Below are 18,752 nucleotides of genomic sequence, written 5' to 3' on the forward strand. Positions count from 1 at the left end.
ACCAATCAAATCAGAATAGGATAATGAGAAATAAAACCAAATCTTAAAACACCTTCTCTCCACCCCTCCTGGGCTTGGCTTTGCTCCCCATTTTCCCTCCTGCCCCTCAGGGGAGGGTACTCACCCCCCCGCCCAGCCCCGGTGCGGGGTCCCCCCCACGGGGCCACAGGCCCTGCCAGGAGCCGGCTGGCAGTGGCTCCATTGGACATGGGGGAAGCTTCTAGCAGCTTCTCACAGAAGCCACCCCTGTAGCTCCCTTGCTACCAAAAATGTGCCGCGCAAACCCAATACAGTTTCAGAAATGCATTTCTCTACTGTCACATTACAGGTTCTGTCTGAAAGGAGAAATGTTGAAGTCATCTGAGGGTTTGAATGAGCCCTCCATACCTGTGCTATGTTATATTTGTGCATGGTGAAGCTTGTTAAGTTTTATGATTCAGTGTTACTCAGGCTCTTCAACACTACAAACGGAGTGGAATCTGAGTTAGAAGTAAATATATAATAAAACTAACAGTGTTAAACTTTTCTTCTTAATTTAAAACAGTGTTTTTAATTATATAAACCAGAAGATTTTGTTTCCTGTAGATTAACAGAAAAGCACGGGGTGGGGATGAGGATCTGTAATTGATGGCAACATACTGCAATTCTTCAGCACATAGTGCAGGACGACAGAGGGATATCGTATGACATCCTGTGTGGTTTGTGTCATTTGCTTCACTGCAACAAGAATTCCGTTGGTGTGTTTCTGATAAACAGCCTGTCATGAAACAGATTCAGAAACGTGACCTTGACACTTAAATGGGAGTATAGATCTCTATTTTTCTTTCTTCTGGATGTCTAGGTTCATAAATCTCTTGCATTTCATATCAGAAACAGCTAAATCCTGGTGGCTAGATTATCCCTAGCTCCATGTCACTGCACATTGTAGGGGCAGTATGTAGGACTGGGTGTTGGGACATGGATTTAAGGACTGGATAGCCCTAAGTTAGCAGATTGGTAACCATGTTCCATGTAGCCTATTCACCAGTGTGTTGGTCAATAGAACTGACAAGGATAGGGGAAATGCATTGCTTTTTCTGAGCAGCAGTAAATTGTCCCTTCTTTGTGCAAGGGGGAGAAAGAAGGTAACTAAGTCAATTATAGTTTCTTCTGGTTTTTCACTTCCCCAAGCTGACTTGAGTATCTCCACTCCATGTAAAATGAATTAAAAAGCTGTGTAAAATGTAAATACAGCTTCCTAAAACCAAGCAGAAAATGAGACCCATCATTCATAAACAAGATTCATCCAGTTCCTTTTGTACATATGACTACTTGACTCTACCCATCAGCTTTTGATGAGGGTAGCAGCAGAATTTGTTAAAGAAGTTCTCTTTTAATGAAGTTTAAGACTTGGTGTTTGTTGGGGGGGCTATGTAAGAGGATTTGTAGGTTGTTTTTCACATGTTGGTAGTGTTGAAATATTTCTGTCCATATTTGATAAATGCATCCTCCAGTGGTATTCGTGTATTTCTTGTAGTGGAACCAGGTTAGTACAATGAAACTTTATTCTCAGTTTCTCCCAGATAACATCAATAACATGGTTAATATTGTCTTTCTAATATATGAGATTCTGATGAGTAAAACCTGGACCTAAGACGGTGATTTGAGCTAGAGGATCATGTAAAATCCCATCTTGTTGGAAAGGGCCATCTCTGTTTGGTCTAACACTATGAGACAAGGACCAGAAGAAAAGTGTGTTTAGCAATTCTGCATTTGCATAGGACATTAATGGAGGTGCCAAGAGAAGTATTTCAGGATACTCACGCTTCTCCATCTGGGACCATAGCAGTGCATGTTCTGTCATTTTGCCTTTGAGGGCAACTTCTGAGTTGACTTCTGTAGTAACGTGTTGCTGCAGGTAACAAAGTTTGTTTCTTGGAAGGGGGAAACCCAAGAGTTTATTGAGAAGGTCTGAAGTAAAGCTTTGTTATGCGGTTGGACATTGAGTAACACTTGCCTTGTTCATTGGTGCGTATGTTGCTACTGAAGGACAGATTCCTGGAATCCGTTAAGATGGTGGACAGCTGAACTGGTGGAAGAATGTTACCAGCAACTGAGTGTAGGAAAACCTAGTGTCACAGTACAACCTATTAAATATTTGATTACCTTAGGCATTTTCTCATTATTGCTAAATCGTTGCATACTTCCTGTAGCAAAAAGGTAGTATTTTAGTGTCACATTTCTTAAACAAGATTTTGCTTTATTTCAACTTGTAGCCTTAGCTAGGCTTAGTTATCTTGACAATACAATGTTTTGTAGCATAAGTACTTAATAATGATACTTTCAGTATCATTAAGTAACCATTTATCTAGGGGATGTCACTTCTGTCTTTTTTTATGTATTCATTCATCACTTTTTGTATTGATCCTTTTTCCAAAGATGTCAGCTAGACTCCAGATTAGCTAAGCTTTAAGAATAAAAGTTGACAGAGATGGACAGATCCTTTTGGCAGTGGTAATCAGTGCAGAATTTTTTGGAATCGATGGCTGATCTGACCCCCTGGAGTCAGAGTGTCTACTCTCAAGCAGAGCTAAGATTCAAAGAAGGTCTAGGGTCTTGGTCATTTCCCCTTCCTGCAAAGTAGGTTGGAAAAGAAAGAACATTCAAAAAGGAAAACAGGACTGTAGTAATAATTTCTGAAGAAGTATTTTCCTCGGCAAAACTCAAAAACACTTAAAAAAAGAAGTCAGTATGATTTTTGTAGGCAGGAATGTTGAGTCACATAGTAACTTGCCCTAAGGTCGTGGCAGTGACACATGCCTGGGAATAAAATTCAGGCACCCAGAGGGTCCATTGGGTGGTCTGTCTTTGCCTTTGAATCTACAACTAATCACATGTGGTAACTGATTTTTAAAAATATTTTTCATGTTTTCAGTATGCCAGGTTTAGACATGTAAATTTGATAACCACATAGACACAGTTTAATCCTTTGTGGTTTTCCAGTTTATTGGACTTGTTCTTACTTGAGTTACTTTTTCAGGGAGTGTCGTCTTGGAACTTTGTTTTCTACAGTATTTCAGTTATCCTAAGGAGATTAGTCTTGAATTTAATCTGTACTGAAGAGAGTAACTTTGGGCACAAAAAATACACTATATATGTACCTGATCCAACTGGAGCTGAGATACGGATTGTTTTTTCTGCCATGTATTAAGGCTTGCAGGTTTTGATTTACCAAGTGTACTTTCAATATGCTGTTTGGATAATGTTTGGAGGTGAGTTTAGAACAAAGTGCAACATTAGAACCTTTTCCATCATACTCTATCTACATTGTATCTGTAATTCAAATACAGATTAAAATCCAGGAAGTTTTACCAATTAATTTTTTTTAAAAAGTGATTTTTGCCTTAAGCCTGGCTAAGGATCATGTATTTGGAAGGTTGGATTTCATTTGGTCTTTGGGACTTAGCCATGTGTGGAAGCTAATTTGTTTAAAAACTCTATTTCGGATTTTGACTAGGAGACGCTAAGGCTCATGAAATAAAGGACATTTTATATTATAATTTCTTTAAGTTAATATAGAGATTTCAGATGTTCTGTATACTTGAAAATATAATGGATGGCCATTTAATATCTCAGCATTATTCAGTTCTTTAAAAGGTGGTCTGGCAAAGGAACAATTCCAATGTAAATTTTGTTACTGTTTTCACATGTAATATTGGCACATTCTTGCCATGCAAACCCTGATGACTTACACAGTTAAATTTTTTGGCATTCATTTTATGACTACAAAGTTGCAATTTGGTTTTGCTTCTTTAAGTAAAAGGTTTGTGCAAATCTGTCCTGTCCATTTAGTGCTCTAGGGGTTATAATCTGTCTGGGTCACTTTTTTGGTCTCGGTTTGGAGGATTAAGCTTTCCCTGGCTAGGAGCAAGACATTCTTGGGGTAACAAATGTCTCAAGAACTGCCATAGCTTGAAGCTTCGTAACCAGCTTCTGTCAGCTTCAGGACACAGTACTGGTCTCAGTTGTTTGCCCTGACTTTTGGTTGACTTTTTAATAATAGAAAAGGTCCTTATCTTCCTCCAAGGAGGTTTAAAAATGTTTTTGTAAAATTTTCCATCTTTACACAAATTAACTGAATACTTTCCTGCATTTCAGTCTTGTTTGTGTTTGCTGGAGGACTGGGGTAAGGAATAGTAGATGTTTTCAGCCTTTCTTAAGAAGGCAAGAAGACTGAAATTTGGAAAGTGAGTCAAATTGCTTCAAGTTCTTCTCCAGCATTTAAGCTGAACAGGAGTTAACAAGGACCCAAAGAGCAGTTTCAAACAGCCTAGCTAGTCCTGACATTCAGAGCTTTCTAGAAGAGGCTACATAAGTTTAGGCACTGCTCCGAAGTACTACAGATAAACCTGCAACATCAAAGACCACAATTTTGAGTTTATAATCGGAAGTGATTTCCAGAAGCAGATAGCAGAGACACCGGTATTGTATTATATTATAGCCAGGCACAGGCTGGGAGTGGATTTGTCAGTCATTGCTAAGAATAGTAATTTAATTGACGTGAGTGGTGAGAGCAGCTAGGACAGGTAGCAGAAGGAAGAGGAGAGTGAAAAACTCTGGGATGCTCACAAGGGCAAGAGCAGTGGGCAACAACATTCCAATACATAGATTTGGAAGATGACAGCGTTCAGGACAAAATGACATTTCTAGGAGTGCCTGAAGGGAGTGTGTCAGAATTAAGAGCCATTGATGGCTCCAGTGTGCAGCGCAGCATGTGGCAGTTAATCCCATGCTGGCTTGGGCCAGCCTAGGGAACATCAGTCATGTCTTTACAGGCTAAATGGATTTGGCCAGGGTACAGGCTTAAGTACTGGACATGGTAGTTTGTATTGTCCACAACTGCTGTGACTTTGGATGGTGCCAACGAGAGCTCTTCTGGGCAATGTCCCAGGGTATTTGGTGCAGTAGGAGAGGCCAAGGACAGTTTCTAGTGGGGAGTGTTGATGAAGCCGCATTTCTTTTAGGTGTGTGTGAATGAAAAGTGTAGTGGTCTGTTCTCCAGCTCTGAAGTTAGCTTTAAGGCTCAATATAGGTATGTCTGGAGACTTGTGAGCTGCTCTGAGCACCCTGTAGGAGGCTTTTGTGAAGTAGAGGCACAACTGAAAAATAAAGATGCAGTGAAGGATATTAATTTAGGACTGGAAAAAGAGGAAATCAAGAAAAGCAAGAGAAAATGAATGACCAGTAAGCCTACGGGTAATGGAACATGGTAGCAGAAGAGGTTCGTGGTGAGCATATGGCCATGGAGAAGTGGTTTTGACTTGCATGAGGAAGGAAAGAGGTGCAGGGGATGTATGCATGAAAAGGAGGAGGGAGGATGATGGGGACCTGGTGGATCAAGAAGAGTAAATATGAGAACAATCTTGCTGGTAGTGGGAAGGAGGGGTTTCTGTTACATCAAGTGCTGATGCCTTCTGCAACTCTTGTAGAGCTGTGCCTAACTGTGTGATGACTTGTTCTTGGGGCTGGGAAGTACTGACCTAATGATTTCAACAAAAACAAGTAGTAGCACACAGTGAAATTGGGCTTTGAGATCAGAAAATAGAACTCTATTCTGTTTTATATTTCCAAAATTCAGAGTTTTTGCTCAAAGTGTTGGATTAAAATAGAAATATGTTGGACTACAGTAGCTGCTACTTGCTTTAAGGGGGATAAAGTGCTTCTAAAAGGGATAATTCAAAGCAAGTATCTGAGACCTAGGGTATCTTCTTTCAACAGTCTTTAAAAATAGACCATCTGTCCATGTTTAAGAAGTAAAAAACATTGCTAATCTTTTCTCCCTATCTGTGCCCCCACCATCCCCCCATTTTAAATTTTGGGAGCTATACAATTCATGAGTTAAATTTGCCTATGAATAAAATTCCCTTCCAGCCATACCTCTACAAGCAGGGTAATTAATGACTGCAAGCATGTAATACGAGATTAATTTTTGTATATCTAGCAACATTCATCATATTTGGTTTAAGGCTATCAATGTAAATTGTTAATGAGGTGAAAAATTTAAGTGTATCAAATAGGGTAGAAGAAAAGCAGCTAGATTTCTTAAATATTCATTTTGCAGTCAAACTGAGTTTCTGATCTTTTTCTAATCCCTCAGCGTCTTTAAATAAAAATGTTGAGGAGGAACAAAGTTACGATTGACCTCATTGTTACCTTCTTTAAAGCTTTAATAGGTGTGACTGATCACATTAACTCTTAGATCAGCATGGAAAAGGTCTTGGACATGAGGGGAAAGGAGAAATGTCTTAATTTTGGTACTGTTTTGTTTGTGATTTTATGGCCAGTCACCAGCTGACAGGGGGCAAAGTGCAGTTTCTTATACCTTCTTCTTATACCAGGGTGCTGATGCTGACCTACTAAGTTTTATGTGATCCTTGATGTTGTTGACATCACATTGTCTTTTGAGATGATTAATCTGCAAATCATGGTGCTCCCTCTAATGTGTTTTGTTCAGGTTATATGAGTGACTTTGTGAAGGCCAGAACTTAATATTGTAAAAGGTCTCAGTTTAAGGGCTTGATCATGATGTTTAGCTGCAAAATTGGACGTTGAGATATTGGATTGGTGTTGATAGAGATGTGATGATATTCCTATGCTGTGAAAGTCTTTATAAGAGTTAAACTCTAGCTCACTATATGAAATGTACCTGATGGTAGAATTTTCTAGTGAAATTTGGTAACCTATGCTCTGCAGGTCAGACTAGATCCCCTGTGCTTTCCATAAACTTGTCAGCTACAGAAATTACCTTTTCAAAAAAACCCCAACATGTAGTAAGCCATCAGCAAGTGTTTGCATGAATGGAGGAGGAATGGGTTGAGTATTAACTGAAAACTCAATTCATAAATTAACTGTCAACAATCGGAGAATGATAGTGGTCATAGAAAAGAAAAGGAGAACAATGGATCTGAAGAATGTCAGTGTCAGATGAAGCTGAGGAGGCATGACAATATATGCAACAGTTAGGTAGGTGGTTAGCAGCATCTCCAAAGGCAGCAGCACATTTCAGAGGAGGTTAAGCCTTTGACAGAGGGATGTACAGCAAATTAAAATGGTTTTATTGAAGCCACGGTGACCTCTAGCTAGAGCAGTTCCAACCCAGAGCAGTGATATGAGAACCAGCTCCTGAATGATCTGAGTTTTCAGGCTGGTATATAAAGCTAAGATGAAATTGCTTAGGGCAGATACACTGAACGGAAACTCTGGTGGCTCAGGGCTGAGTCAGATGCTGCTGCTTTATGGTCAGCAATGTCTGTGATGGGAACAGGGAAGAAAAGTGCTGTTACAGCTTCAGACATCTGATTTAAGTCCACTGCCACTTGTCTGCTAGAGCCTTTAGAAAGTAAAGGTGACTTCAGAGCGGAACAGAGATGTTGATGGTTGGCTGGAGTACTTTTTCCTGTCATATCTTCTCTATTCTTCCCATGCAATAGTAAGAAGTATTAAGCATGCTGTCTTGCTGTAGCAGAATGAAGCTGGGTTAATTATCATCGATAATATACAGCTGTGGGCTGGCTTCAGGGGTGGCGGGTTGGCCGATGTAGATAGGGTGCAGCTGTGGCTGGTTCTGTTAAGGGGTTGAGAGCTAATGAAGGGAGAGCAGCCCAGGAAGAAGCAAGAGATGAGGGAGTGGGCCCTGGATGAGGTGAAATGAGGAGAAGGCAGCAGAGGGACTGGCATGAAGAGTATGTTGGTATGAGATGGTAAAAGACCTTGCTGCAGCTTGATAGTTTGGAGAGTGCTGCGACATCTTGCTGGTCTGGTTTTCATTTAAATATTTTTTTTTCTTCTTCTTCCATGTTATGGTACTTCAGCTTTAATAAATGATAAAAAGACAGACTTGTCTTTTGCTTTTAGTACTATTACACTGGTATTTCATTACAAGTAGATTATTCATCCCTTTTCCTGCAATTGTTTTTTATAAATCTAGTTTTAGAGCTGATTTACATCAGTGGAATGGCCAGTAAGGGAATCATAGACTCATTTAGATTGGAAAAGACCGCTAAGATCATCAGGTCCAATTGTTAACCCAGCACTGCCAAGTCCACCACTAAACCACCTCCCTAAGCACCACATCTACATGACTTTTAAATGCCTCCAGGGATGGTGACTCAACCACCTCCCTGGGCAGCCTGTTCCAATGCTTGGCAACCTTTTGGTGGAGATTTTTCCTAATATCCAATTCAGACCTCCCCTAGTGCAGCTTCAGGCCATTTCCTCTTGTCCTGTCCCTTGTTACTTGGGAGAAGAGGTCAACTCCCAGCTACCTACACCCCCTTTTCAGGCAGCTGTAGAGAGCGATAAGGTCTCCCCTCAGCCTCCTCCTCTCCAGGCTGAACACCCCCAGCTCCCTCAGCTGCTCCTCACAGGGCTTGTGCCCCAGCCCCTTCCCCAGCCCCGCTGCCCTTCCCTGGACACGCTCCAGCCCCTCGACGTCCCTCCTGCAGCGAGGGGCCCGACACTGACCCCAGGGTTCGAGGTGCGGCCTCACCAGTGCCCAGTACAGGGGCAGTCACTGCCCTGGCCCTGCTGGCCACACTGTTTCTGACACCAGCCAGGACGCTGCTGGCCCCTTGGCCACCTGGGCACACGGGGGGCTCATGCCCAGCCGGCTGTCAGCCAGCACCCCCAGGCCCTTTCCCACCGGGCAGTTCCCAGCCCCCTGCCCCAGCCTGTAGCGCTGCCTGGGGCTGGTGTGACCCACGGGCAGGGCCCGGCACTGAGCCTGGTTGAACCTCACACCGCTGGCCTCGGCCCATCGGCCCGGCCTGTCCAAATCCAGGAAATAACACAACACAATGTATTTTCATTACCATTTCTATATGCTGTAGCATTCTGACAGCAAGTAAGAAAGAAGCTGCACTGGGCTTTATGGAAGGCACTGCAGTAATTAATCTTCATTAGGATTGCTGCCATGGCCTTGTGAATTAAAATTTATTACATGGAAAAAGGTTTGTGGCACAGCATGTTTGATTAGCAAAATGCCAATATTTATGGTATAAATTGTTCCTAACTTTTCTGAACTGTATTTTATTAACAGATTCATTCATTATTCCTGTACGTTTCTTTGGGAAAGAGCTTGTGTGTGCTATATTGCAGCCTGGAAACTTGACTCATGGCCTGCAATTCAGTGGCAAGGGCAGTTTGTTTCCAGAGCAGTGATGGTAAACCTAGGCTCCAAAGCAAGCTCTGATAAATGTTAACTGAAGCAGAGCCTGTCTAGAGATGTCATGGTAGTACCACGCTTTTTGAACAACAGCAACTTGGCTGTGTGGCTCCACATTTCAAATGACTGACTCTCAAGCACTTAACAAGCTGTATTTAGGTTTTAAGACATACTGTGAAGCCCAGAAACAAGTTAAATAATAGCAATTAAAAGTTTTCTGTCTTTTCTCAGTATTGCCTCAAAACATACTTGTGAAATTATTTTTGAGTAGTTAAATTAGAGTTTTGTGGTGTGTAGCTATCAGGGTCATAGTTAGATCCCCTGTTTCCCAGATGCCATTCATATATGCTGGCATTTATTTAAGGGACAGGATTCATAAACCATGCTTTAGTGTTTGAGTAATAAACAGTACGTATCAAACAGTAGTATCTTCCTTCGCTGTTACAGCTGTGCAAACAGTGAGCACAGAAATTACCGAGCCTGTTGATAAGTTGGCTGTTGGTACCTTCTCGCCTGTGTAAACACAGCCCAGTCCCAGTAAATCCTTCCATCAGACAGCTTCAGACTGCACAGGTCACTCAGGCAGCTGAAAAGCTAGATTGCACCAGATGGTAAAAGGAAGGAATTATAGTCCAGCTGCATATGCTGCTTTCTAGGTGTTATAAATAGAAGACAAAAAAACCACGCTGGCTTTGGTTTGCATCTGAATTGTGGAGTTGCTTTCTAACTGTGTTGTTCTGTTAGAAAACACTTCACCTTAGAATAACTTTATTTTGTTTTGGCTATTTGTGGATGCAGCTGGTAGTGTATCAGTTTGTGAGGAATAAGGGGCTATTTATGCCCATGGAAAGTGACCAATGATAAGATGGGCTCTGCAGGGTGGACTGACAGGCCTTTGGTCAAAAGAGACCGATTCATTTGATGGTTAAGTGTAGAAGTCATCCCCATATAGCTGCTTTCACAGTCAGTCCTTTTACATGCATACCTGAGAATTATACATATTATATCTCCTCCAAAGAGCCTTCTGTCCAAACAGCTAAGGAGAAGCACCCAGATGGAGTACAGGATGCCCCTTGGCATCATGATGCCAGATATTTCTTCTGATTATTTTTCAGCTTCCTTTTAAAATTGACTCTTTCATCCTTCCTAAAAGCTATGTGTCTGACTGCTCTTCCAGAGCAGTACAGCCCTTCTCTACGCCACCCAAGCCGTTGCTGGTAAAAATCCATCCTGCAGGGCCAGGGTTGGGTGTGGGACTAGCTGATCTTTAAAGGTCCCTACCAACCCAAACCATTCTATGGACAGGCACTGTCTGTCTTCTCTCTGCATCTCAAAAATTACGAACATCTTAGTTGCTCCACATGACTGCTTTCCTTCCTAATTGCCTTTGTCAAATACTGTTTTGCTTCTACTTTTTGTGCATCACGAGAACACAAACCTTTAGTTCTCTTCATTGCTCAGTGGCTTTGCTCCTGCTTCCTGCATTATATGTTCTTCCTTATTCACTCTCCAGCTTACAGCCCAGTAGGGGTGAAATTAGTGTGAAAATATACCTGCTAACGTGTAGATACATCTTTAGTACTTAATCAAGCACCATGATCCCTCAGTAATAATAAGAAACAGCTTGACTCAGCATAATCTTCCCACAAAGCTTATGATGAAAGTTGATGTGCTTTTTGTTTGTGGAAAAAATTAGAAATCTCACAGTTTCTTCTAAATGTGTTTTGTATTTAAATGCTATACCTTACAGACATGTAGGCCTATGGGCCCCTGAAACGCCAAAAATTAATATAATTTTTGGTATTTAAGGTCTGCTATTTCCTAACTTGTGAGATTTCTGCATTGTTTTATTTGCAAAGATCTTTTGAACTAATGTCCTAGATGAAGCGTTAGTCAATTATGAATGCAAACAGGGCTTCAGAATCTCTTTGAATGCTGGAAATAATTGGCTCTTTTGCAAACGAGCTAAAATGTTTTTACTTAAGGAGGTTTAGTTTTACTTTTTAAAGTGAACCCCTATACTCTGTCCTGATCAAAGTGAACACCATGGAACTCCAGCCCAGACCCACACTGGCCACTTGGAACAGTGAGAAGTCTTAGTCCTTTAGCATATTTTCATATACCATCAGTATAGCTTCAGCATTTATGGACTATCTTAAGCACTACAGAGATAACTAGATCTTTCCCCAGGAAAGGAATAGAATAAGCATTGGTAAGAAATGAAAATGCCACCCCCATGCAAATGACAGCTGAAAGCAGTCAAAGTTGCTGTATCCTTTGAAACTTCCCCATTTTAGGAAAAGTATTTGCTGCACAGTCATCAGCTCTTCATAGAATCATAGAACGGTTTGGGTTGGAAGGGACCTTTAAAGATCTAGTCCAACTCTCCTGCCATGGGCAGGGACATCTCTCGTTAGATCTGGTTGCTTTACGCTGTTTCTTTAGGATAGGTGGAGAAGGACAATATAAAGGCAGGGTGTTTGATTTGTTTCAGTTGTGGGAATGCAAGGTGTTTCTCATAGGATTTCCCTCCTCTCTCTGTGCTGTAGTAAGCAGGTGGGAGTTGGCATTGTTATTCTATGAAAGGTGGGATGGATGAGAGAGGGAAGCAGGTCACACGTTTGCAGTCCAGGGCAAGGCCATCAGATCTTACGCTATTCCTTTGTCTCGATGGAGAGGCAGCCAGAAAGCACCGTGTGTAAGCCAGGAAGAGGAGGAAGCATTGCGCTGCCGATCCCTCTCAGCCAGCATTCAGGAACTTCTTTGAAAACTGCTATATTTGGGGGTTAATGTTTGGGTTAGGCTGGTTTCCAATGAGTGGTGAAACCAGTGTTTCACAGGCTGGTAAATAGTCCTATTAATGGAAGAGCAAGGTGGGCAGCTGGTGGTGGTTTGAAGTGGGCATTGCATTCCTGTGCTGTCTTCAAAGGACAGTAGTGCCCAGTTTGAGCTGTTTGTTACAACTGCTGTTTCTAACTGTTAAGTCTCTAAACAGTATTTCTGAATGAAACATTTCGCAAACATTACGTTTACATTCAAGCAATTATAACAATTCAAGCATTTTTTTTGTTGTTGTTGATAACGTCTATTTTTTTTAAGTTAATCAAATTTTCTGGGTAGAAATTTGCCAGATTTTAACTGAAAATCTGAATTTAGCAACCTGTTTTAGAAAAACCATTTTCTGTTTTTGTCATATTCCTTAAAATACAAATGTGAAAAACTGAGAATGCCATTTTGTTTCAGTTAACTTCTTTGGAGGGAGTGGTTTGGGGTGAGAGGGGTTGCATTTTGCTCATTTTGGTATGAATTCTACCCTACAGCTTAGGACAACCAGCTCCCTATAACCTGGTACATGGATATTATATCAGATTTTGTTAATTAGATTATTTTAATCTTAGATAAGGTGATTTATAGCAAATTTTCTGTTAATGGACAAAAAACACATGAAGATATGTGAAAAGCTTGGGCTTTCCTCCTGTTGCTGTCATGTGGCCATGTGACAGAAGTCAAAGTATTGAAACAGATACGCAGCTGTTTCATCCGGATTGAAGGCTGCAAAACGCTATTCATCCAAATCAGCAGAAGAAATAGGAATTCACCAGGGAAAATAACCGGCTTGGGTTTTTCCTCTTTCTCTCATGGCAAAGAGGTGGTTAATATCTCCCAAGGAAAGCTTCTGAAAGAAGGGGAAAGAGTGGCTTGAATTACATAGACTGAGATCAAAACTGTATTAAATGTAGGATTCGCCAATGAAATGACAGTTCTGGTGTTTTTATTTTTGTCCAGTATTTATTTTAGACAGGATCTTGAATGCATGTAAAGGTCCACCAACACATCACTAAATCAGTTTTGTCAAGTTGTCAGTCAGTCTATAAGGCAGCAAATAATTAGATAAGACTGATAGCAATATCTTGATATACTGTAATCAATTAAGACAGCAGAACATCCACCATCACCTCGGCCTAAAAGCAGTTCTAATTTAGACATTCAGAGTTCATCGGCTTCTATCGCTTTGCCCTTCTGAATTGTAATTTTGTTTGCACTTATCTTGACATAAATTTGCCTTGTTTAAAATGAATTGTTTGATTACATGATTATATTGATTACCACAGTTGTTAAAAAGACTAATTGATTTGTTTCTGCAGTGAAGTTGAGGAGAGGAGTGGAAAAAAGAAAAGAAGCTATAGCAACAGTACTGCAGCAGAAGAAATGCCGCGGAAAAGAAAGAAGACGAAATTCAGCCAAGAGGAGGAGGAGGAGGAGGACCCCTGTTTGCCATTAGATACTGGGCTTTCTCTGGCAGAGGATGAGGAGCTTGTACTACGTCTGCTCAGCAGTCACAGCTAATTATTTTTCTGCACGTTTTCTTTTCTGGGACATCTCCACAATTTTGTCAGGAGTCTACACAAAATTAATTTGGCATCTGGGCAGCTGGGTACCAGTGGACGTAGATAAATGAGTTCCATGTGCAATGGGATTGCCTTAGATTGCCTCATAGATTACAGACAATATTTAGTTTGATTTATAAGGCTTTCTAAATGAACTTTCCAACCTAAATCCCCAGATGTCATTTTGCAGTAACTCGTTCATAAATTAAAATCTCCCAAGTTTTGAAGCAATTATCTTTTTTTATTTTAATCTTGCTTTAGATAAAAACAGAATGCTCCTGTCTTGACTCTGTCAGGTTTGTTATTTTAAAGGTGTGTGTACTAAAATTATGAAAGAAGAAATACTGTTGGCAGTTCAAATCATATTACTTAAAAATAAACAGCATTTCTTCTTCTGTGTATCATGCACATATTTTAAAAATATTGTAATAAAAATTACTGAAGCCTTGGTGTAAACTTTTGGTGTCTCTTGCAGCTTTGTTAAAAAAGCATTTATTTATCCTCCAGTTATCATTCCTATTAGGATTCTGTCACTGGTGTTAGGCAATTCAGAAAACCCCTTTAAGAAGCTAAAACTGAATCTTGCATTTGAATCCCATGTGAATTAGAACACAGTGATGGCACAGAAAGGTAGAGCAATACGCTGCCTGTTAAAATTGGTTACAAGGTAGGTTTTGTCGCAGACTTAGAGCTGGAAGTGAGCGCCTTTTTTTTTTGTTATGATGAGGAATTCTGTTATTATGAAGATTTTTGTTACAATGAGGAAAAATAATTTATTGTTGAGCATATTTACAAGCTTCATCCCATCAAACCGTGATTATTTGTTGCAGGTTTTGTGCATGCTCACTGATAACCACTGTGCCTTGATGAACAGCAATAAGACATAGGCTATGTGAGTCCTTTCTTGGGGAAGGGAAGAACCGGGTATTCTCTCCGAAGCAAAATGAAATATTAATACAATACCAAATTCTTCGTTGTATAAGTAGATTTTCTTCTCTTGCTTGCACCCAAATGCCAGCTATAAGCCAAACTCACCATTGTCTTGCTTGCATTCTTGACTACCCCCTCAAGAATATTGGCATGTTGTTCGGGAAAAAGCATGGTAAACTCTTGCAGGCAATATGGAAAATTAGGAAAACTGCTGAGCATTTTAGACATCTCCAAAACAACCTAGGCAGAGGGAAGGCTGCTGTGTGAGAAAACAAAGGGGAGCAGGAAAATCCAGTGTTTTGTTTGCTGACACAAGTTTTTTGACAGCAAACAGGCATGTAAGTGATGACTGTCTCAGCAGACCTGTAAAATTTACGTGACAAAATAGAGAGTAAACCACTGAGTAGGTACAAATGCCTGAGGGCTTTCCCCTGTTGCTTCCTTTCAGCAAATCATAAAGTACACATTGTCTCAAAAAGTTTGGTCTTCCCATCACCTATATGAAGGACATATTAAAGTAAATACTCCCTTTTTTTCAGTATCACTTTCCCCATTCTTTTTTGTTACAGGAATCCATCAGCACCAATTCAGTAAGCCTTTCTTCCTCTCCCTCTACTCCATGCTATCTTTTAGCTCAGTTACCCAAAACTGAAAATACACTGCAAATTCTTCTCTCCAAATGTTGCTTCTGCTGTTCTGCCAGCAGACAGGGTATCATAGAAACAGTGTTATAGGCAGAGCACATCCGCCATGCGCTCCTTCCTGACAATGTGGAATGAGAAGAAATGACCGAGTTTCACAAACAGCTAAACGTGAAAGATGGGACCTGCCTGGCAGCTGAAGCACAGGGTTGTTTAGTCTGTGGTGCCATGGTGGGCAAAATACTGCGATCTGGAAATAGTATCGCTGATGAATCTGTTAATGAAGAAGGATCTGCTGTGATGCTGTTGTGACTGTGCTTGGGCTCCATCGTGTGAATGGCTGTAGTGAATGTGATGAGCGGTGTCGGCACGTGCCCCTGCGCTGGGATAACAGAGGTCCTGCTCCTGCAGTCATGGAGGAAGGTGGTAAACTTCAGTGCAAGGAGCACCAACAGCAGAAAGCTATTGAGAGATGAGTGGGATGTAGGTGATACTACATATGCTGTTGTATGCATCTTATTCAGAGGTATTCATAGTGTACTTTGGTGATCCTTTGTCTTGTACATCACCTGATGTAGAACGTTGGACACAGTTTGTTGGGGCAAGTAAGTAAAAAACCAAAAGATTTACTGTTTCTTACTGGAATATTGTATTTGTGTGCTGGGATGTGAGGGAAGTATTCTTACCCAGTGAGTAAGACTAAAAAAGTATGTATATTGGAAGAGCGTGCTGCATTTCTATTCTTGTGATGTTTTCATTAAAGTAATGAAGTATGAAGTAATTTTTCAAGTGCTCTTTTGTATTTTGGGATAATGGAGTTTCTAATGTACTTGTGTTGTCTGTCACAGAGCCATTGTTTCTCGAATCCTTACAGAGTTTGCCCATCTACTTCAGACGTGGCTGTCCTTGAGGGGATGGTGTGTATCTAGAGCGTGACTCCCACAAGAATGGAGCCTTGTGAAAAAGGAGAGGGAAGGGACTTAAGGCAGATGCTCCATGTGATGAGTGTATCTAAGAACTGTGAACTACTGTGTGTGCTAGAAAGAACAAGGAGAAGAAAAAAAAAAAAGCCAGCATTCAGCGTTTTGAGGCAATGGCTGTGGTTCTGAGTCATTGTGCCTGTCAGCTGTAGATCGGGTTTAAGGGGCTCCTTACCAGCCCTGTTTTTAGCTGTGCTTCTGGAGTAAGAAAAAAAGTGCAAAGCACACAAAATGTGTATTAATCTTAGAAATGTGAGGATTGACTTAACTGAAGGGTATTTTCCAGGGAGCTCGTTTGCATTTCACACCCGTGGAGCTCTCAACCTGCTGCCAGAAGACCTGGCGTGTGTGTGTGCAGGTGGAGTGGGGCCAGCTGGGGGTGCCACCCATCGTCATCCTTTATTCTGGTCCCAGATACAGCATGTGCTGCTGCAGCATCAGAAGAAATCCCAAGCTTTTGCAAGTTTTTACCTCGCATACATTATAATCCTGGCTTTATGCAGGAGAAATGGAAGTGTGGAAATCGTTTGGCTTGCCTGTAATCAAAGACTTCATTGATGACTTTACGTAGTTGAATCCACAAATCCTAAATCACTTCTGATTTAGCAAGAGCATCTTCCCATTGGCATCTGAACTGCCTTCTGTGCAGGACCCTAACCTTCATGTGTTGTAGTGCCTGGTGCTGTGAGCGCCCTGGGGTGGATTTTGGGCTTCTCGCCCCCATAGGCTGCAGCCCTCCACAAGCAGGGGAGCAAGAGTCCTCTCTGGGGACTCCATTAGTAGCAGTAGCAAGATCTGAGTATGGTGGTGAGTATTTTCAAAGGCCATTGGTGAGGAGAAATCCTGAAATTGCCGAGCAGGAAATCTTGTTTGAAATAATGAATTTTCATATTACTTTGAATTTGTACTTTATATTAACAGTGATTGATTTCCTCTTGCTGCTAGAACGGTTCCAGTGTGTTGATTTATAGCTGGGTATAGTGCTAAAACTAAATCTAGTACATTTAGCTAATTCTGAAGCTATACATCAGGCACTTATATAATGGTATACTTTAGTGGGCTTATATTTAGAGTCAAATTTTCTCTTTGTTGCATACGAAATAATAGAGGCATATGTTTACTGGATAGTTTATTACCACCATTTGTTTGAAGCCTCTTTTGGGTGGAAACTGGGAGTCAGGTAAAAGTCATGAAAGCATTGTAGGGTTTGGGTTTTTTAGATTAAGTAGACTGACACAAAATGTGCTAGCTACCAAAGGTGTCCAGCTTGCATATTTTCATGAGGCTTATAAAATGTGTCATTGCAAAGATACTGTTCTGTCTCAGCATCATAGAAATTTCTGTTAGGTGTTCACTTTGCCTTACTGATGCAGCATATTAAATCATGTGAATAGTATAAGAAATCTAGGCTCTAACAGAAGTGGTTGCAAATTAATATTTAACATTTAAAATTGCTATTTTTTAAGATATTATATGAATAGAAATGAAGAATAATTTTTATGCCTCCTGTAACTGACTGAGTCCAGCGAGAGCATGCAGTGGTGCATCCTGCTGTCTGGCCAAACTTGTAGAGAGAGAGAAATGCCTGAAGCAAAACATTAAAAACCAGAGAGCTGTGGTACAGAACATACAATTCAGACTATAAAAAATAGTACAAGATCTGAAGATACTTAAGTGACCCTGTGGGTTTCTATAATCCTGGATACGTGTGATTAAACTGATAGAAAACAAAAGAAGAAAATGTCTCTTAGTAAAGGTTGCAAACGGGTATTTTTCCTTATCGTACTGCTCTCTAGTTTGACCTGATTAATGCTTATTTATTGTGAGAGACTGACTGTGCCTTGTAGCAGGGTTGGTAAGCTGCGGGAGGCTGCTGCTGCAGAAATGGCCACTGTGGTTTAGGAGGATGCTGCTGCTTTTATGCTGGAGGTCGCTGCCCTACGCCGTAGCTGTCCTCTGACTAATAACCTGAGGTTTAAATGAAGCTGGTTGGTTCTTTCCTGATACAGATGAATCCTTACACCATCCATTTTGCTAACTGGGCAGAGGGCTGGCAACAGGCAGCTGAAGGACAGTAACACTTTCTTGTGCAGCAGCTGCTTTTGCTGTTAATCTGATAGGGACCTCGAGCAGGGCGTAGCCAATTCTTGCACCCAGCTTGCTTCAAGCTAGACAATTCAGAACACATCTTAACTGCAAGTGAAATACAATTTCCAATCAATAGTTTTAGTAAGAAAAGACTATTACCTTCACTTTTGGACCATATTTCATTAGATTTCTTTGTTTTATTGCTCTCTTCTCTAGTGTTTGCAGCTCCTCTGAATTTAGTCTCATCCTTTCAGATTAATGTTTTATTCTCAGAAGGTTCTGCAAGTTTTTATCTTTAAAAGGTAGAACTAGATGCCAGAAAATTGCATTGCTGTCGTCTTTGTAAATCATAAAAATTGCTATCAAGGCTTTAGTCTGTACCATGACAACACTTCTATAATGAAGTACTCCCCAAACTTCAAAGGCAAATGAGTCAATCAAAAACATCAACGCATTAGAAAGCTAATGCAGGAGAAGATTCTTTTCAGACCTGTTAGGAGGTATTGCTGTGATTAAATGCATA

The 18,752-nt window shown here is 40.8% G+C and overlaps 1 protein-coding gene across 1 annotated transcript in view; it reads left to right on the plus strand.

Moving 5' to 3' along the window:
- The window catches only part of DDX10 (DEAD-box helicase 10), a 191,828-nt gene extending 177,782 nt beyond the window's left edge, over positions 1 to 14,046 (plus strand). The window contains exon 18 of the mRNA XM_080377188.1: positions 13,348 to 14,046. Within this exon, the coding sequence (XP_080233314.1) occupies positions 13,348 to 13,549 (202 nt within the window). The 3' untranslated portion in view covers positions 13,550 to 14,046. The remainder of the gene's footprint in view (positions 1 to 13,347) is intronic.
- The last annotated feature ends 4,706 nt before the right edge of the window (positions 14,047 to 18,752 follow it).

The sequence above is a fragment of the Falco punctatus genome (genome assembly GCF_963210335.1).
Source record: "Falco punctatus genome assembly, chromosome: 2".
In the NCBI taxonomy this organism is placed as follows: Eukaryota; Metazoa; Chordata; class Aves; order Falconiformes; family Falconidae; genus Falco; species Falco punctatus.